We start from the raw sequence: 22,090 nt of genomic DNA, 5'->3' as shown, positions 1-22,090 counted from the left end.
TAGAACAGTATTGTCCTCTGGAAATGTTTCCTTCTCCCTCTCATCAGAGAAAGAGACACACATGAGTGACTGTGACCTAGAAAATGTGGCAATTCTTTTGTTTTTCTTTTGATTATTTGATTTAGTTCATAATCTTTGCATCTTATCTGGTCTCTGGCGTTTCCATCTTTTTATATTGTTCATGTCTTCAGTGCCTGTCATCAGCAGTGGAGAGTAATGCGGTTGGAGCTAATGTGGCTGGAGCTGCAGGCCAGTAAGTGCATTAGATTTGTCCAGACGTATACAGTAATGGGAGCTGGTGGTGGAGGCATTTCTGCCTTACACTGCCTTGAATTCTAATAAGGTGCTTTTCTGACTCGGGTACAATCAGTAATTTGTCTTAGCCAGTAGTGTCTGTGGGGACAAGAGGATCTGTGGTGGGGGCACTAAGTGTACTGTGAGTGTAAAGACTTAAAATCCCATGTGTTAACATTTCCAAATAAAGGGACACATAACAACTGTTGACAAGGATACTTAATGGCTGAACTAAACTCTGATTTCCCTTGGTGTTCCTTAAAGGGTTAATATAATATTTCTCTCATCATTTTCTCCCCAAGGTTGACTTATTATTATTTTTCATAATTAATTTTTTCTTAACTGTTTTCCACTCTTTCCCTCTCTCTCTTTGACCCTTAAAATTTAGCAGGCTGTCTTTTGATACTGTACCTTAAGGCCTTTATGTAAATAGCCTCTTTCATGATTGGCTAACCTCTCACCATGTGAAATCAGTTACGTTATTATGTTTCGTGGGTTTCCATCTGGTCTAACGTAGCTGGTGAAGTCCCATCATTCAATAGCAACCCCTTCTGGAAAGTCAGCATTACATTGTGATGTCACAACTTTATTAATTTCAGAAAGAGACATTTGAGCTTCAATACATTTGAGCTGGGGATAGAGTTTTGAGTTCTGAAAGTAAGCGATTGTCTAATTGGCCAACATCAAACTTTTATTTCTAAGAATTAAGGGAAAATATAGCTGCAAGCAGCAGTTTTGGGGCAAAGCACACTAATGGCAAACATTTTGATTGAATACAGAATTCCAGTGATGATTTTAAGCAGATCGGTGTAAAATAAGAAATTTGTTTTATTACTTAGAATGTTATACAAATGCTTATAACTTTTGACCAATAGGTGGCGTTGTCATCAAATTGATGTGGTATTGTAAGGGCTTTGTCACGATGCCATACATGAAGTTTAATGTCAATTCACTAAAGCGTTTAAGAGATACATCCTCATCTTGCCATTAAATTCGTTGATGCGTTACACATTAATGGTTTGTTCTATCAAAAAAGCTTTTTCATAACTTTTTGTCATGAGTGTCTATAGATGATTCATGCTAAATTTCATGCAAATCAAAAAAGTAGTTTTTCAAGGAAATTCAAAATGGTGGACAAGAAGTATAAGCTTTATAAGTTCTAAGCATTTCTTTGTATCTTTTGACCAGTAGGCGGTGCTGTCCCCAAACATTCTGAGTGCCTACAGGACATGGCCCCAATGACACATACCAAATTTCATAATGTGTTTGTAAAACACAGTAATTTAAGACAAAATTCAAAATGGCCGATGTCCAATATGGCTGACATAGGAAAATTGGGTGTCATTCGATGGTATGCCCCAAGGAATCTAAAGAGACCAGTCTCTGTAGGCCAAACTATTCAGAAGTTATTCGCAAAAATAGCAATTTTTCATAGCATTTCACTGTGCAGGTACCCTCAGGTCATACTTGTGATTACATATGCCAAGTTTCGTGTCAATACGATAAAGCACTGCAAAGATAGAGCCTCACGCTCATTTTGACATGCTTGTGGTCAGATTCGTTGAAGCGTTATATGAGAATGGTATAGTCTATCATAATAAATCTCATAACATTTTCTCATGAGTGAAAATTCAAAATGGCAGAAAATCTAGTGGGCAGAACTGAAAAATGCAATATTTCGATGTGGGGGCATGAGGCAGGACCCAATGAATCAGAGGAAAAAGTATTTTATTTCTAGGACTTATGGTGCAAAGGTTACAGGTTGAAACATAAGTGAAATTTTGAACTCTTGGTGGCACTTGCGGGTTTGAGTGTGAGAACCCAAATTTGGGTCAGTTATATTTAAGAATGTCCTCTATCAGTGTGACAAATTCCATAACTTTTCTATGTACAGTTCTATGAGCTGTCATAGACTTTTGGCGTAATAATAATAATAACAAGAACACTTGACAGATACAAGATACCTTCTGTGCTTGGCCCCTAAAAAAATCATATGAAATTTCCCGTAGGGAAATTTTCGTAGGTACTGGTACAATATAGAATCTAATATGTATTGTTACATGAACCATATAATCTGATGGCATGTGACTGTACACAAAAACAGCAAATAAAAAATACGAACATAATGTTGATTTTATTAAACTTACCAGCAGACCCTTGAACCTATGCTGTCCTTTATCATCATTTTAGTTTTTAATTTTTGCTTCATTAACATGCGACATAGTACTTTTTGTTTACTGCTGCAGAATTAACCAAGGTATCTTACTAACCTCTTTAGTCCAAGTCATTGAAACCTCATCAGAGCTTTTGCAATTTGCCTTAGGGGTGAAGGAGGTGACCTCAGGAAGCCAAAGTGAATATTTGGAGTGTCTACCTGTCTTTACTCTAATGTAATCTGCCATTAGCATGCTAAAGCTGCCAAATCTTCAGCTGATATTTTGGGCTTGTAAAGGTGATATAAACTGATGAACCAATATATCTATGACAGTACACTGTCAATACCTGGAAGTTAGAGTTTACAGTTACAATTCTTACTAATTTGATTTGATAGGGGGCGTTTCAAGTGTGCTCGTATTTAGTATAACAGCACTGGGACATTTCACTACTTGTATTATTCATCTTGATTGTATTTGCATTGTACCAGACAGCCTGTCAGTCTGTGCGTTGCTTGGTGATACCAGAGGCTATTTAGCAGAGATGGGCAAAGTCTATTAAAATGAATGGTAGAAATTGGATTGCCCAACGGTCAACAGATATAGAAAGGAAGTCGCATGTTACAGGTAAAAAAGCAAAGCACCATTTAGTTACAGATATCACCTGTCAATCAACTCGAGAATGCGCATGCGTGTTAGCTATTCAAGCAAGGAAACTTTAAATTTTTTGGCATAATCTGAGGTAAAGAGGCACAATTTATGATTCCAGTATTGTCAGATTTTACTGCTGATTAGAAATATGTTTTTTGATCATAATCTTGACCAACCGTTTTGGAGATTTCTGTCTTTTCCCATTCAAGTATATAGGAGCTGCTCTTGTATGCCGCTTGTTTACATGGCCGAGAGCATTCCAAAGATGGCCGCCAATGGACTGACTGGCTAGAAAGACTTTGGTGATACGCAACAATTAATCTTGCTTTGAATGCTTTTGGAACTGTTTTTCATGGAGTTATATAACAGTTGTATAATTTCAAGCTATTTTATATATATATATATATATATATATATATATATATATATATATATATATATATATATATATATATAACAAAAAAAATTCTAAAGAATTTGTTACTAAAGTTAATTGTATCATTTATTTATTTATTTATTTATTTTTTTTAATTTTTTTTTTTTGTGGTGGGGCCAGTGAAAAATGTTGGCAGGGTAAGTAAAAATCTGAACTTCTGTACTACTGGTCCCACTGGGCCAGCAGAAAAAAAAAAAAAATCATGTTGTATAAAAGCAATATCACATGAGCAGTCATGTTGTACTAAACATCAGCATAGGCTGTGATTACCAGTAGACTCATACCTACAGCCGAACCATGCTGATATTTAGTTCAACAACACTCTTGCTATATTGTGATTTTGCTTAATTATAAATACAAAGTGCATACAAGATGTCACTAATTCTCACTTTACTGCATTCTAGCACTAAATAAACATCAGTCTTCCTCTTTGTAATGCATACAGAGACCTAAACATTTAGAAATCATAGTTATGCCTCCTGTAACACGTTGTTACATCCAATAAAGGATGTAGCTAGACTGATTCATTAAATGTATAACAGGATGACTGGATGTGGCTACATGGATCATAGCATGACACTCTTTTAAGCCACTCTGTCTCTAATGTGATGTGCTCTCAGCATTCCAGACCACCTCCCTGTCTCTGCTTGTACCGTGCCATGTTCCAGTCATTGGTCTACCTCAGTAGCGGTTCTTGCTTGTATGGCGCCCTGGGTGAAACCTATTTCAACACGCCCCCAAAGTTGTTGACTGGGGGGGGGGGGGGGTCTGTGTGGGTGCCTCGTGCAATCACCCCCCCCCAACAAGATGATGCCCTGGGCAACTGCCCATGTTGCCCATGCCTAAATCCGCCACTGGTCTGCCTTGAACCGTGTCCTCCCTGCCTGTGTGAAAGCCTCAGTTAGTCTGTCTGAGAGCAAAGAGAAGAGGACCACAGGGGAAGAAGAGGGGGGAGAGAGAGAGACAGCATTAGTGAAAAATGAGCTGTATCATTCCTGGAGAATCTAACAGATCACAGTTTAGAGTCATGTAGCTCTTTCCGTCCCCCTGTCCTAGCAGCCGGCATGCAGGTCCACATGTTCTCCCGTGAAACTCGAGTGGGGGCGAGCTCATAGACCCCTAATCTCACTATCCTATCCTGTGTGCACCGCATCATAGGATCACCTTGACGCAGCATCTAGGGGTGGGTGGGGAGTTTGGGTCAGAGCAGAGGAGTACTCTGCTGTATCTGGTGGTCTTTCAGACATTGAACATCACATTGTGCAGGGTAACACCTCGGGACTCTAAGGTGACATGCTGACCTCCATTTGGTATGCCAAAAAGATGGGACGGCGTCTGATTTGGAGCCTCAGGAGGACCAGGAGAATGCAGCTGCAGTTGCTGGTGGGTAATAGTTACTATTATTATATTCGTGAAGCAGGATTGTGGAATGCATGCCGAAAGGATATATGTGCTCCAGACAGAGTGACTTTGAGCGCTGCATGTAAATCACAGGACAGACCAGATGGACAAGAGGAGAGTAATAGCGCCTCCGCTGTAACAGCTTCCTTCCTTTTTGATATGCAGAAATACGTTTTATCTCCACTGGTTTTAAAGTGTGTACATTTATTGCGTTGTTAGTAGCAGTGGTTACTCTTTACAATGTAGTTTTAGTGTCAAATGCGAGTACACATGAATGTTTGGAATGAGCCCATTTTTTGCAGAGTAGCTACAGTGAGTGTCAAGTTGTTGCATGTATAATTTAAAACTTTCTTAAAAATTAAATTACATATTTTTATTTCCTTATTTTTGCCCCTCTTTTCCTAGAATCATTTTTGCTGTTATGGTAGCGAAGTTTATGAAATGTACTGATTGTTTGGTTTGCCTTGCAGTTATTGTTGGTTGCATTTGTGAGACTGAATGAACAAATTGCTCTTGTGTTAAAAAGAAAACAAAACATGATTTATGCAGTGATAGAACCACTATTTACTTTATAAGTATGGCAATTATATCTTGTGTTTTCTCTCACTATAGGTTTGGTCAGGATGTATAAGAATGTAGAATAAAAGTAGGAATGCATGTTTTGCTGTCAGTGGTTGAGGTGTGGATGTATTCCCATCCTGTTCTTGATAGAGACTAGAGGTTGACCGGGTTTTTTAATGGCCGATGCCAATATCCAGAGAGCAGGGTGGCCCATAGGCCAATATAATGCAGAAATATCACATATTTTAATATAATAGTATATTACATGTACATAAATTGGCCTATTTAAATAAAAAACATTTTTTTAAATTACTTGAATTTGGCATTATATTTGCTCAAACTTTCACATCAAACTTTTCCTTTGTAAAAATAAAAATCTTTCAGAATTAGATTGTGTTTTTGATGATAGATATAAGTTTTTCCTGTTTTCTGTTTATTCCCATTTTAGTAGTTGTTTGCACATAAAGAAATGGTAATACATTAGGAAGAAGGAAATAACAACAGTGCATGCAATAATCCAGCAACCATGGACAGTATGTGCACATTTGTAATCGCATTTCCTCACAAAAACAAAAAACAAAAACAAATTAAATGAATTGTACATAAAGTGCACAGTGAATATGACATTTACTTATAGTGCACAGTAAAAATAACATTTACTTGTAGCACACATGAAGTGCTTTTACTTTAAAAGTTGCTTTCGTGCAGATCAAGTGAAAGCAGCAATCCACTGACTGTGTCCAGTTTATACGGCCCGGATCACCTGCTTGGAGAGTCACTGACAGACCATTGTGCAACATTTGTAAGTCAAAGGGACACGGTTTTAATCCAGGCTATTGTGAAATGCGCTCCACAGGAAGAAATGTATTTGTGCAAATTTCAGGAGGTTTGTGAATTAATTCTGTTTAGACGAGCCATCGCGTCTTGAGAAACTAATCGGCCAATCAGGAATTAAAAAATTCAGAAAACTGGAGAATACATGGACGCCATGCGAGGTTCGGATGTGTAAATGGCGAGCTCTGAGCACTTTGCTAGTTTTAACACTATTATTGTCATAAACCAATGAGATTCGATACACTCTGTTCCTTAACTGTTCTAGGAAGACAATATGTCAAAGAATTAAAAATATTGGGCATTAAATCATTTGGCAATTTCCCAATGCACTCTAAGTCCTCGTGGTGGCGTAGTGACTCGCCTCAATCCTGGTGGTGGAGGACGAATCACAGTTGCCTCTGCATCTGAGACTGTCAATCCACGCATCTTATCATGTGGCTTGTTGAGCATGTTACTGCGGAGACCTAGCTCATATGGAGGCTCACGCTGTTCTCTGCAGCATCCATGCTCACCACACTCCCCACCGAGATTGAGAACCACATTATAATGGCCACAAGGAGGTTAACCCAACGTGACTACCCACCCTAGCAACCGGGCCAATTGGTTGCTTAGGAAGCCTGACTGGAGTCACTCAGCATGCCCTGGATTCGAACTTGCGACTCCAGGTGTGGTAGTCAGCATCTTTACTTGCTGAGCTACCCAGGCCCCCTTTCTAGCTTGTTTCTGAACAGCAATCTAAATTGAGCAATTCTGTGATTTGGCGACCAAATACAGCAATTTGGCTCCTTAATGTTTCAGTTTAGGAACCAATGGCTCTTAAGTCATTTTTTTGTCTGGAGCCCTGATTAGGCGTTTCATCAATATCATGTGGTCAGTGGCGAATGATCAGACTCTGATCGCTGCCATCTCACTTGATGCCGAAAATGCTTTTAATATGGTAGAATGGGATTATCTTTTTAAGATTTTGGAAATATACAGGTTCGGAAATACTTTTATTGGATGGATTAAGTTACTTTATAGACACCTGGTAGCGGAGGTACAAGCAAATGGATTAATTTCAGATTATTTTACTCTGGATAGTGGCACCCGGCAGGGTTGCCCTCTTTCCCAATTATTGTTCTGTCTTGCCCTGGAACCATTAACAGCTGCGATAAGAAAGGAAGATGATTTTCCAGGGGTGGTAGCGGGAGGTAGGGCGCATAAGCTTTTGCTTTACGCAGATGATATTTTATTATTTGTCTCTGACCCTACTAGATTTATGCCTTGTCTCCACAGAATTATTCATTCCTTTTCTAAGTTCTCGGGATACAGAGTTAACTGGTATAAATCCGAAGCTTTGGCTCTGACAGTGTACTGACTGGTAACGGCTTTTCAGTGGCCAAAACAGGGCACTGGGCAAATGTCAAGTCTGCATCTAGAGATGCAAGGGTGCGCCTTATGCAATTCAAGATTCACATCAATTTTATTAGACCCCCTCTAGATTCTATAGGTTTGGTCTTAAAGACACACCCACCTGCTGGCGATGTCAATCAGAAGATGGAGACACAACCCATGTCTTTTGGTGGTGTGTTAAGATCCAAGAACTTTGGTTGAAGGTCCAGAGTTTTATGTGTGATGTATTGGGCACTCAAATTTCATTTTGCCCCAAACTCTGTATTTAAGGCGATGGGGCGGTCATCAATATAGAGAATAAGCACATAAAAAACTGGGTCCTAACCAGCGTCATGATCACCAGACAAATAGATTTAAGGGGATGGAAGTTGGCTGGAGCGCCCCCATTTCAGGAGTGGTGCTTGGAGATGGGGAGTGTGGCTTTTGAAGAAGGGTTATCTAGAAGACTGGGGAATTTGGACATGTTTGTTGGGAAATGGGGCAAATATCTGCTGTTTTTGGATGGCTCTCAGGGAGGGGCAGTGGAGAGAGAGGTGTAGTGGTTAATGTGTGTGATTATTATATTTCTTTGTTTTGTTTTGTTTTTGTTTATTGTTTTTTTGTGTGTCTATAATCATGTGTGACCACTGGGGTGTTGTTGGGGTGGGGTGGGGGGTAATAGTGGGGGTTGAGTATTGATTCTGTTTGTATGTTTTGCTTTTCTTTGTTTAATATATGAATCAATAAAAAAAATGTTAATCACACACACACACACACACAAAAACTTTTCAAGGGTGTCAGCAGAATAAAACATTTTTCTTTAGATTAAATGAAATGGGTTTTGGAATAGATTTCCTTGTTTTAAAGAAATCTTTTTACCTTGTATTGTGCTGAGAATGAAACTGCTCTCATCAGGGAAGTTACAAACCATTTGTAAGAAAAAATATATCAAATATAAATTCAGAATACCAGCCGATTTATCAGTCCACTGATCAGTTTATTTTGACAAGCTTGTTTTAAACAATTAAACAAGAGTTAAAATTTAACTGTTTCATGAACATCTGGTCTGAAAGTGTGAGGATGTTTCTGTTTTGCATTGTTATAATTATTTTTTTTTTCATTACAGATGTTATGTAATTGGAAATTGTACATTTAATTTGAGATTTTGTTTTTTACAGTCTTCTCTCTGTAAATCCCCAAGCCCCTTGACAACAGTATACTCATGTTTTTTTCTTATCATTAGATGCTGTAATGCATTTTAGAAGTCTTTTAATGCTCCTACATTTTTATACCTTCATAGCATTTTCTCTTTTTGAGCATTCAAGGAAAAATTTACTGTGAAGATGATAATTGGACAATCATGCGGTGCCTGCTGACAGAAGATACGTCTGTTCAAATGTAGAGTGGCACCACATACCATTTTTATTGTTACCCCAAGTGCTTGACACTCCATCTCTGAAATAACTGCTCATCTCTTGCTGTGTTTACTGCCAGAATTCATCTGGCCTTGAGACTGGGAGCTTGAGGAAGTGGCAGGGGATGCTCTGAAGGCTTTTGTCCTTATATTGTGCTATCGATTGATTGCCCATAATGCTGTTGGTTGGGGAAAAAGATGAGGGAACGGCTCAAAGAGTGTGAGGTAGTAAACAAAAGAGACAGCTGCTTATTATAGTGGAGAGGCCCCTTTAAAATGAGTCTGAGTATTTCAACAAGCATGTCTGTGTTTGTGAGAGCAGGCGTTTGTGTGAGTGTGTGTAAGAGTGTATCTTTGTAGTAGAAATGGGTTTATGTTGACCTGAGTTTAAGAAATCCTTCCCTACACTAATTAAATGAATTAAATTTTACTTTTGGTAGGTTGTAGTAGGTTAATTGATTTATTTACCAAACCACACTAGCTTCCATATTACAGAACTACAGAAAAATGTGTAGTTGCTTTTTTATTACATCATCCATGTAACAACAATTTCATATGAGTTGTTTTCAGTAACTTTTGCACATACTTAAACAAACCTCTAGCCATAAATATTAAACAATGGCATTTGTGTTTCATAAATGATACGTCAAATTGTGCGACTTGTTGACAAGAGGTGTGCTGTTACTTTTGTAAGTGATCAATGTACTGTAGGATTTTTGCCTGGTGGACAATAAAACAGGCAAAAAATCTGATAGACTTGCATTGAAATGGAGACCCACGCAATATCTAGGGACAAGAATATTACAACCACCTAGCAACCACACAAAACACTTTAGCAACCACTGTACAACTCCCTAGTAAACACCTAGAATGTCCTGGCAACCACAAAGCTATGCATTAACAACCACTAACACCACTTAGCAACCACTTAGCAACTGCAAAGCAGCAACTTGGCAACAACTTAGCATAAATGTGGCTATGAAAATGGGGGGGAAAAAATCTAGTTAAAAATGACCATTTCTGTGAAGATGTGTATATAATGCTGTTGTCATTAATACAGTAAGAATATAAATTACACGTAGCCTAAAGAAGTTGTTAGTGGCAACAAAATGTTGATTGAGATCAAAAGTTGCAAGACATATCGGGCTCTATTTTCGTGAGTGCGCTACATCTTATCCAATTTTAGTGAGGGCGCTAATACTAAGTGCAATTTTTGTGCCAGCACAAAGCGCACATAGGTGTGGGTGGGTGTGTTTGCGCTATCTGTGGGTGTATGCGCGCAAACAGTGGGTGTATTGTATGTTCATGAAGTGGCCCAAAGCACAATTTGCTAAAATCAGTTCCTTTATTTGCAGTTTGGAGATTCCACAAGCAGGTGATAATAAAGTATATGTCCAAACTCTGAAAATATAGTGGAACATCAAATTATGTCCCTGTTGTTGCCATTTATGAAACAAACATTTATGCGGTTTGTGTTAGACTATCTATTGGTCATGGTTTATTTTTCAGTTATTATTATTTTGTTTATAGATAGAATAGATTTGTATAGCCAGGTAATACTCTTACAAGGAATTTGACTTGACAGTTGCAGACAAAGGACATACATTAAGACAAACTTGCTTATAAGTACAGACATGTAATACAATACAGTAAATACAAATATGTGCGAATAGATAAAGAGAGAAAAGCAGAGGTGTACAACAGTGAAGAACTTATATATAATATGTACTGTATGTATGTATGGACAGAGAGTGCAAATACAAATGTACAGATATACACTAAAAATGTCTCATGATATTAGGGAGAGCAGCACCACCTATGTTCTTATGTGTTCAGCAAAGATACAGCTCTAGGAAAAAACTGTTCTTGTGTCTTGTTGTTTTTGCTCTAATGGACCTGAATCTCCTTCCTGATGGAAGATGCTGGAAAATACAGTGGGTAGGATGTGAAGAGTCCTCTGTTAGTATTTTAATTGCTCGCATTCTGCATCGTGTATCATACAGATCTTGCATAGAAGGCAAACTACAGCCAAAGTTTTTTTCAGCTGTCCTGATGATGCACTGGAGATTCATCCTCTCACATGTGGTAATTGATCCAAACCACACAGAAATGGATGACGTGAGGACAGACTCTATGATGGCTGTATAGAATTGTGTCATCAGTGCTTGTGGGAGGTTGAACTTTCTTAGCTGCCGCAAGAAGTACATCCTTTGCTGTGCCTTCTTAGTAATGGAGGCAGTGTTATTGTCCCATTTTAGGTCATGGGAGATTATTGTCCTAAGAATTTAAAAGATTTTTTGACTACAACAGGTGATTTGTTGATGACTAGGTGGAATGAGGGTGGAGGTGATCTTCTAAAGTCTACAGTCATCTCCACTGTCTTTACAGTGTACAGCTCTAGGTTGTTAGCGCTGCTGAGAGTCAGTGAGTCAGAGGTATGTTTACCTAGTTTCACACACTGCTTCCTATTTGTCAGGAAGTCAGTGATCCAGAGACAGATGGAGTCTGGCACAGCCTGCTGGACCAACTTGGTTTGTAAAAGCTTGGGAATGACTGTATTAAAAGCAGAAATGAAGTCCACAAACAAAATCCTAACGTACAATCCAGTATTATCCTGATGCTGTAAGATGTAGCGCAGGCCCATGTTCACAGCATCCTCTGCGGATCTGTTGGCTCTGTAAGCAAACTGCAAGGGGTCTGTGATTATTTTAAGATATGTAAGCACAAGTCTCTCAATGGTCTTCATGACTACTGATGTCAAAGAAATTGGTCTATAGTCATTTGGGCATGAGATCCTTTGCTTTTTGGGTACTGGGACAGCTATTGAGTTTTTAAAACAGGGTGGAACTGAGCACAGGGCCAGAGACCGATTAAAGATGTCAGTGAAGAGAGGAGCTAGTTGGTTTGCACAGTGTAAGGGAGGCAGTAGAGACTGAATCAGGTCCAGGTGCCTTTTTAGTTTTTAGTTATATTTACAATTGTATTTATGATCTAATTTGTATTGGTATTTTTCCACCTGATGTCGTAGAGTGATTTTTAAGTCACTGCAGTAATGGCCGGTGCAAGATGTTGGAGAGAGTGAAAGGTTTGGATTTGGTATGATTTTCTTTTCCACTTTGTTATTTTGATTATATGCCCCTGTCAGGGTTGGGAGGGTTACTTTTGAAATGTATTCCACTACAGATTACAGAATACATGCTGTAAAATATCATTTGTAACGTATACCGTTAGATTACCCAAGATCAGTAACGTATTCTAAATACTTTGCACTGGTAGATTTTTTCACTTGTTTTGACTATAAAAACTCTGCTAGTACAGTAAGACAAAATACACATGTTATAAAATGCATTCTCTGAAAAACCTAAATATCTTATGCAGTGTTGTTTCTAAAACAAGATAAATAAAATGTATCTTGTTTTAATGATTTTTAGAAATTTTTACAGGAAAACAATAAAAAAATTATTATCAAGAATACATCTTACTAGAAATTAGGATCCAGCGTGAATTTTCTTGATAAAAAAATATGATTGTGCCTGGTAACATGTGCATGTAAAATGTCTAGAAATAGCATTTTAGCTTAGCGTAAAGCTGACAATTTACACAAGGTTTATTTCTATTTCTTCTGCTCCAAACTTACTTCATACTTAATTCTCTGTCAGCTCGTATGACTGTATCACATCATAAGAAAGTGTTTCACCACTGTTCAAATGCACTTTGGATCGCATCATTTATATGTATAAATGTTTTCCATCTGAAAGGAATAAATATTAAATGAAACATATGACAATAAAATGTAAAGTAATCTCTTCAGTAATCAAAATTATTTTTGAATGTAACTATTCTAAATACCAATGATTTAAATTGTAACTGTAGTGGAATACAGTTACTTATATTTTGTATTTTAAATACGTAATCCCGTTACATGTATTTCATTACTCCCCAACCCTGGCCCCTGTGTCAATAGGCCTGCCCCCCCAGTAGCCCCCTAAATTGGTGTAGAAGTATGTTAAGAGTGGTATTCTCATTTTCCAGTTCAGTTGCCCCACATCATAATAAATAGGCCAAACAAATTATATTTAAACAAAATATCAATGCATTATGAATACATAATAATATTTAGCAGGGTAAAGTTTAATTTAATTTAAATGTTTATTAAATATTCACTTATGGTTTGTAACAAGGTTCAATGAATGAGGAAGCGGGAGACGGCGATTCCAACTCGGGTATGTCACTCTTTATTCTCATCAACATAAATACGTTTACATCAGACATAACAGTGAAGCTTCAAAGGATAAAACAAATACGGCATTGGCCAACACACAAATAGCTTCAGGTGTCTCTCCCATTCACACGTGCACACACACAGCTTTGCGGCATCTTTTTCTCTCTCAAGCATTCTATGGACTGGGCACCTTTTTATTTCCACTATCTCTCAATGCGAACATAGAAACAGCAATTACCAGCAATTCATCTCAGGTGAAAAACTTTACCGCTTCCTCTCTCCCCAGACGAGCCCTCGGCCACACATAACTTTAATTGAATGAATGAATGAATGAATACTTGGACACCTCAGAAGTTTTAGTGCTGTGGGTTGAATTTTCAGACGGTCCCTTACAAGCACTAGTCAATGAAAGCCCATCAGAGCATTTTTAGACATAATTCTCCAGCTACAACAAGTGTTGATTGTTTGAGTTCAGTGTTTTATGCCTGTATGATATAGTCATATATTCTTTAACCTAATTGTGCTAATGATACCGTTGTAAAATTGTAAGCTCCAGAGAGTGCGGGTAGGTGAAACCGAATAAATGAATAATGAGCCAACAGCTTCTGGAGATAAGGTAGAAGTTCAGTGTTAGTTTAATATCTTTGGATGTAGAGATCACTCTTATTTGCCAAGCATTCATTATATATATATTAAAAAAAAACATTGTGTATCTGTCAGGTTTTCATTTCTGGAACATACAGTACATACTTATGTTATTTATAATGAAGTATTTTGTCCCACTGTCTTTAAATTTATGTTTTGCACTGAACAATGCAGAAACTAAGATAAATGTAGTGCAACAAATTTGGCAAAACAAACAATGAAATGACTCTAATGAAACAGCATGCTGGAACAGATGTGAAGAAACTGGTATGAAGAAACAGCAGCTAGCGTTATTCAGGGCCACACCGCACCTGCAATGGAAAATGTATTATAAATATGCTTAAAAACAAATTAGAACCCTTATAAACCACCCCACTAAAGTCCAAATAAATACCTTACCTTCAGTGAGAAAGGCTCCTACCATACACTAAGCTCACCACATCAATGCACTTCAACCTAATAATATATACAAATTAATATTGGTACTGTTGGGTACAGGCGCAAGAATAAAAAGCAAACATGCAACTCACCGGGAGAGAGAGAACAAAGTTGCACGGTTGTTTGCAAACAAAATGCAAGAGCAGCACTAAATAGTTTACAGGGAAGATAATACAACATCCTCTTTATAAACACCATTTATCAATCAAATACTAAAAAACCACAAGGGAGAGGCACATGTGTGCTCAATAATGGAGAATTGAGATTAATATTAGCAACAGTATTCTCTAATATGAGGCGCACACCAAGCGCGCTCAAAAAGGAATGCGCATAGACACAATCAGACATAATAATGATTAAAAAAAACACATTAAAGCCATCTTATTGGTCACGTATAATTACGATGCATGTAACTTTTTTAAACTCCTAGTAATTGAGATAGATACATACATTTAAAAACTTCTTACACTGGACCATTTAAAGTGAACTAGTGAATTTAAAATTGTGTTTAAAAATTCTTAAAAGAATCTTAAAGGAAATGGTGACCATTTACAAGACCTGTACATGCTGATTATAGCCTACCGCTTAAATTCTAATCTAAAATCTGTATGATGTAGCCTATTATTCATTTTACCCAAGAATTTTACTGCATTAGTCATTCTAAAGAACAGCATGGCAAAATGGCTTAAAGTTTGAAGATAAAACCAGAATGGTAGGGTTTATTGACTTAATGAAACATTTGTCATGAGCTTGTTTGTTTATATATTTTAAAATTAAAAATGTTAAATTTTTACTCAAAATCTTTGGTTGTCTTTTAAAGATTGTATGTCCACAAATACTAAAACAGCAAATTGTGTTTCATATGTGTACAGGGGACATTTAAGGTATAATACAGTTGCCCCCCCCCCACCCAAGCACATCCAGCTTGTGCTGGAAATTCCAAAATTTGCTTGGGGAAAAGCCCAGCAACCATTCAGTAAACAGAATTCAAAAATCTCCAATGTGGCAAGCATTACACCATGGTAAGCACAACACATTGCATGAATACAACATACAAAGCAACCACACACTACTGCACAAGTCACCAAAAAGTGACAGAAACAGAAAAGTTCCACAGGTGCTAAAGAGACTTACCAAGCTGAGAGACAGCATGTTTGAAAAAAAAAAGGTTCAAAATGGTGGAGAGCCGATATGGCTGATATCAAATACAACAGAAAGAAAGAACAGACCGGGGTAACACTTTATAATAATGGTCCGTCATTAATAGGTAACTATGCAGAAATTAATGCAGGACAAATGAGTAGTACTACATTAACACTTTAGTTACTACAATAAACTAATATGGAAACACAATTAAATAATCAGTAAGTAATAGCGAACAGATGACTGAGGTAGTTCACTGTTAGGTAATCAATAATTACTGAATTTGATTTTCCTCACTGAGAACTATGCGCCTCATGTATGTTCTTTGCTGGAATTAATTTATGAACATAACAGCTCTCTAAATCATGGCTACAGTTTCTGGTAGAATATCATAGTCATCTTACCTTACAGAAATATAGGGATGTATGTGCCCAACCTGTGTGTTCCTTAGGATATCACTTCTGTTCATTACAAATTATTAACTTCGGCAGGTTTGATATTGCTGGAGGTCTTTTTAAAATAATTTTGGTAACCCATAAGTAATGAGTCAAGTGTTACCACATAAACATTGTCATGTGTATTTTGTTGATTCATGTCTTTTATTTTGAAAAGTTTTGGTCCTGTTCCCTTGTCATTTGATTTCATGTTTTCCCTCCATGTTCATGTGTCATGTTTTCATTGGTTTATTGTTTAATTATCTCGTTACAGTTCTGTTTGTTCATTGGTTTATGTTCTCCCATGTCTTGTATTTAAGCCCTCATGTTCACCATTGTCTTTTGTCAAGTATTGAATATGATTGTAGATGTTTAAGTCATGCCACATTTATGTCAAGCCATGTTTAAGTCTAGTCAAGTCATGTTCATGTTTATGTTTAGTTTAGTTCACATGTAGTTAGGGTTTTGGATTTCACGTTTATTTAATAAATTGCACTTGGGTTCTCACGGCATCGTCATTGCCAGCACTGCCAGCATCGTTATAGAATACTTGACCGAAATATGAACCCAGCAGTTCGACTCATACGGCTACGTCAGGGGAATCGTCCCCGTAACTTTTAAACAAAAGCTAAAATCTAAATTCTGAACAGGCATTTCTGTGTGGCTCGGTCTGGAGATTATTTTGAGCCATTGTTTGGGAAAATCAGACCAGAAGTCTGAAGGGTGTGAAAACTTTAAACTGTAAACACCATAATCCAAGATAGTGGCCACTGTAATGGGCGGAGTTTTAATGTAAGGGGTCCATTTGAATCATCAGGAGGACAGTAATCAGACAAAAAATAATTATGTCTCTAGGACAAATGGTTCAAAAGATACGCCCAAAGAAAATTAAATTTTTGACATGGTGGTGGCGCTATAGAATATGTCCCAGAGACCTCAAATTTGGTGTGGGGGCTATTCATTCCCACCCCTATCAATGTGCCAGTGTTCATCATTTTCCAATGTAGTGTTCATAGGGCTGCCATAGACTCCCACTGGGGAATAATAATAAAAAATATAGTTGCAAACAACAATTACAGGGACAAGCACCAGCATAGAAACCACTGCACAACCCAAAGATCTCACAGAGCAAGCACAGATTCCATTGTCCCTGGATGGATTTGAACCCATGACTTTCGATTCCACAGTTCAGTGTGCAAGCCACTGCAGTACACAGCCACGAGATGAATCACAGCCGAGCACAGCTGTTGCCATGGTCAACTTTATATTCATGTAACTTTTCAACAAAGATGCAAATCAATATTTGATTTAGGAAAAGTCCAGCCTCCATTGAGTAAGCACAATACAAAAATCTCCAATACTACACACATTTCTAATGCAATGACTTGCTGAGGTAGGGATCAAACAGGGTACTTTCTATTTGACATTTCATGGCTCTAACCACTGCTCCACTCAGTTGCTAGGCTAACAGTCACCAAAAGGAACGTACTATGCTAAGATTTTTTTTTTACAGCCAAACACAACAGTCAGTATGATCGACTGTATTCATGTAACTTCTCAACAGAGATCAAATTCAGAATTTGATTGTGGAACAGCCCAGCAACCATTCATTAAGCTGATATAAAAATCACCAGAACTGTTTACAGAATGACTTGTAGAAGTGAAGATTCAAACCCACAACCTTCTGAACTATAAACCAATGCTTTAACACACTGAACTACACAGTTGACATGTCTACTTATTGGAAAAGAGTCTTCCTTAGGTTAAAGTCAGCAAAAAAGGGTAGGTTATCTTTTGAACTATAGGTGGTGCTGTCTCGAAACTTCTCAGTTATCCTCAGGACATTATCTTGATGATGCATACCAATTTTCGTAAAGATTTATCACTTTTTTATATATAAAATTCAATGTAGCGGAGAGACTATATGGCTGATATGGAAAATGCTAACTGATTAGCATGCTAGTTGATTAGCATGTTAAGCTAATGTTGCCTATGGATAGCATTGTGATCAAATAGCCTAACAAATGCGCTGGTTAGAATGCTAACTGATTAGCATGCAAGCTGATTAGCATGCTAATCTAATGTTGTCTACAGATAGCATTTTAATCAAATAGCCTTACAAATGCGTTGGCTAGCATGCTAACTAATTAAGTGCTTGGCCCCTAATAATAATAAGAAAACCAACAAAAACTATAGGTGCCACAGCATTGGCCCCTAATAAGCTAACAACAATATGTTCCATATATCAGAAAATAAATATATATGGTTAGTCAAAATTAATCATAGAATTATTATGTGTGACAAAACTTGTTTTGGAATAATTATTCCTCAATTGTGTTGAGATTACAATTCAGTAAAGTGAACTTTCTGTCATTCCATTTCAAATTCAAATTAAGCATCCTGTAGGGTGTGGCTAATTCAATTTAAGTCCTAAAACGTATTCATTGAAAGGGAGCCAATAATGGTGATGAAAAGTTTCCAAAATATGATTTGCCTTACTGCAGTGCAAACAAGTCAAGAGTGAGCAGTGTTAAAGTAAGTTTTGGATAAACTCATTCACTCAATAGTTTAATTGTCAGGCTCGGTCCAATTCTGTAATTTTGATAAAGGGGACTAATTGGATGGGTGAATAATCTGGTGTCATTAGTGCTAAACTTTGTAGAAATGGAACAGCACCCACAGCACTTTTGTGAAACTCCTCATGACAGTGACTTGTCAAGAGTTATTTAGCTCTGCACGAGTATAAACGGTGGTTTTAAGCTGACATGACATTGGGGTCTGGATTTTCAAGATGTCCATTGAATTGGTAAACCATGGTGAGGGATCCACAGCAACACTCCAAAATAAACACACAGTGTTTTTATGTAATTGCTGATGAATTATTGATACACCAACATTTAGAAGGTCAGATTTAAATGAGAATGCTGGGAAGCATGTCCTGAGGCATTGTCTCAAGGCAGTGATCTGTTCCAATGTAACGTGTAGTCTTTGGGATGCATGGACTTACAAGTTGAGCTGTTGTTTACATCTGCTGAATGCAAAGAAATTAGTATTTTAGTATTATTTTTTATTTTTTTACAATTTTTATAAATATATAAATATATTTTATTTATACATTTTTAGAAATAATTTTAGATGCAGATTTAGTGCCATTATTTTCTGTTACTAATGTCATGGTTTTGTTTGCATGGACTTAAAATAGAGCTGTTGTTGTGATCATAGATCTGCAGAATAAATGAATAATAATTTAAAATTTAGAATATAAAAGCATTTTTAAATATTTTTTTTTTTTATTATTTAAGTAACTGTTCAAAAAAATAATGCCCTGTGGTTTCATAAATTGTAATTTCTCCATTTTTGGTCGCCTGTTTAGTGCAGTTTTTTCCCATTGCCAAATAAAGCTGTCATGCTTTTGTTTGTTTTTCTCTTCCTCCTTGAAAATTGCCAGTAGCTCTGAAGCCTGTTGCCAGTATCTTCGATCAGATGCTGTGCAGTAATGTGCCCATCATATGTGGTTCTTTAATTTCTATTAAAGCACTGTGAATATAAGCTATTTAGGTGGAGGAGAAGGCAGGGCTCAGGCTCTGTGGGGTGGCTTGCTTTATTTGATGCGGATGCTGTTGCCATGGTTTTGGTCCTGGGGGAATAGAGGCACAAGCTGTGACAATGTCTGTTACCTCATTTGACACCTGTGGCACACCTTGGATAGTTTTTACCAGCACAGAGCTGCCGTCAATAGCTTTGACTGCAGAGCATTGCTGTGGTGGAGATCTGCAGGAATTCTAGTCTTTTTAACAAAGACGTGGTTATTTTTGAATTTGCTTTCTCTTTTTTTCTGCTTGTGAAGGCACAGCCTTTTGTCTCCCCCTCACTGAATCATATGTGTGTGGAAAGCGACCGCAGTGTGTGCAAACCGATCTGTGTCAGAAGGAGCATCCAGACAGCATGGAATCGGCTTCCTATGAATGTGTACTGCACGCTCTCTTCTTGGAATTTCCTTTACATCTGGATCTCACTGGATCTTGTACTCTCTCTCTCTCATGTTCAGAGCCGTGAGTATGTTTGCTAGCACAAAGTTTTATAATAATTAGGTAATCATATCTTTTCAAACAATGAAGCTTTTAGCCTAAAGTGCAAGAGGAGGAAAAATCAATAGCGTTGCTGAAATAGTTTTGTGGCGTGACTTGGCTGGCTCTAATAATCAGCCATAGAACTGGCGTCCTCTCGGCATGGCCATGCCTTGGAGGAAAAGGACCACAACAACATCAATCGTTTCTTTTTCGTCAGGGTACCACCCTGAATGCCGGCATCTATATTTAATCTGCAGTGGAAGGCTTTCTTTTGCTTTTAAGGAAGTGATGTGATTGATACCTGCTTGTGGATGATCTTGTAGCCCCAGTCCATTTAGATTAAGAATCCCTTGAGAACTGTGGGCTTTCGACTGCAACACTTGCCAGTTAATTGAACCCATTTCCTGCCTCTCCAGGCTCTTAGGTTCTCCCCCATGCACAGAGAGCTACCCACTCCTTCATTGATCCTCTCTCCAGTCTCTGCTCGTCTGGAGCCCAAGTCAGAGCCCAGAGAAGTGTGCTTTGCTCATAGGCAGCTCGATCACCTCCTCCCTTCTTACTGCCCACTCCACCTTCAAGCATGAGACTACTGCACACATGATCTTCAAGTTGGTGAGGACAGGAAGGTTGCGAGTCGGCCAATGGATGGATTTTGGGCTGTCGGCTTTAAATTTACACTTGCATTGTTCTGTCGTTACATTTGGGAGAGGATGCTGTAACCTTATCCAGGTGCTCCCTCACACAACTGCCACACTTCCACTTTTTCCGAACTGCCTCGGCACTGTTGCCACTCTCTCCTGGCCCCAAGGGCTGTGATGAACTACATCTTCGGTAACAACACACTGTACCCACGAGGTGGTCGGGCCAATGCCGGATCCGGCCATGCCGCACCAGGGTCCAAACAGAGGCAGTGGGCCAAGCATAGCTCCAGTGAAGAACTGCCTTCGTCTTCCTCTCGCTGGCAGCAGCTGGTGGCCTTTTTCACGCGACGCGGTGCCTTCAGCGACTGCATCACAGTAGGAGCGAGCCAGGTAACTCTTAGTCACAGTATACCTGCTGCATGGGATCAATTTACACTTCAGCAAAATGTGGGAAGTCCCCATTGTAAGCTAGCATGAACACATTTTACTGCATGTTTTAGTCATTCAGTAGAAAAGGTTTGATTTGGTTGGGTCTTCTAGACTGGAATGAAAAATGATGTGAGTGGTGTTTATGTGCTTAGATTGTTCTTTCGTGTTTGCATATTGTTGTTGGACAATTACATATTTTACATCAATTACATGAATCGATATTCAGATTTGGTGCATCCATCTTTCGGCATGACTTTGCTTTGTATAAACAAGTGCCAGTAAAAAGCCACTTATGGGAATTATGAATTACATTTGCTTCAAGTTACGGAATTGGCAGCATTTTTTCAAGCGTTCTGAGGTCCATTTAATTGAGAGTTACAATACATAATCGTACTGGACATTTTAAGTATCTGCTTCCCATTGGAAGAGGAAAGCACTCAGTAGGTGAATGATAGCCCTCTTGTATCTAGTCATATGAAGTGATCTGCCCCTCCTCTCTGGCCGTGAATGACCAGAGGAAGCATATCAAAAAGCATTTGGTCAGGTAGGCTGGTTCTGAACCCAAGGACAAACGGTCACTCATTGTGTTGGATGTCTAATGTCCCGAAATGAAAGCTGGACTAATAGACGCTCCAACAAAGGGCTTTATGGTCTGTTCTTTTATTCCTGCCATTGACTTTGTTACCACTTTGTGATAACTTCATTTATTTTTCATGAATGCTTTTAAAAGGCCAAACCAATAATTCTTGCCAAGGACACCTATACAATATAACACAACATGTGCTTTTATAAAGATACAGTGGGAGTAGAGGTGGAAACATTAAATGGATAATCCACTCCAAAATTAAATTTACTGATTTACCTGATGTGATTTAGCTCATGTTTTTCCAAATCTTTCTTCTATGAAACATGTGGGCAGAAAACATTTCTGTAGTTATGTGTTTGGTAAACTT

General features: G+C 38.0%; 1 protein-coding gene across 22 annotated transcripts in view; it reads left to right on the top strand.

Annotated features, from left to right (window-relative positions):
* The window catches only part of LOC127445611 (disks large homolog 1), a 234,115-nt gene that overhangs the window by 96,776 nt on the left and 115,249 nt on the right, over window positions 1-22,090 (top strand). For 2 of the 22 annotated variants that reach the window (XM_051705784.1, XM_051705782.1), the window contains exon 1: window positions 20,868-21,098. The exons of 19 other annotated variants lie outside the window; for them this stretch is intronic. In XM_051705784.1, the coding sequence (XP_051561744.1) occupies window positions 20,883-21,098 (216 nt within the window). In that variant the 5' untranslated portion in view covers window positions 20,868-20,882. Of the gene's footprint in view, window positions 1-20,867; window positions 21,115-22,090 lie in introns of those variants that run through there. One more of the 22 variants, XM_051705788.1, reaches the window with a different exon arrangement.

The sequence above is a fragment of the Myxocyprinus asiaticus genome, chromosome 9 (genome assembly GCF_019703515.2).
Source record: "Myxocyprinus asiaticus isolate MX2 ecotype Aquarium Trade chromosome 9, UBuf_Myxa_2, whole genome shotgun sequence".
Taxonomy (NCBI): domain Eukaryota; kingdom Metazoa; phylum Chordata; class Actinopteri; order Cypriniformes; family Catostomidae; genus Myxocyprinus; species Myxocyprinus asiaticus.
The sequence above is the reverse complement of the archived record's forward strand: the minus strand, read 5'-3'. Positions and strand labels throughout refer to the sequence as shown.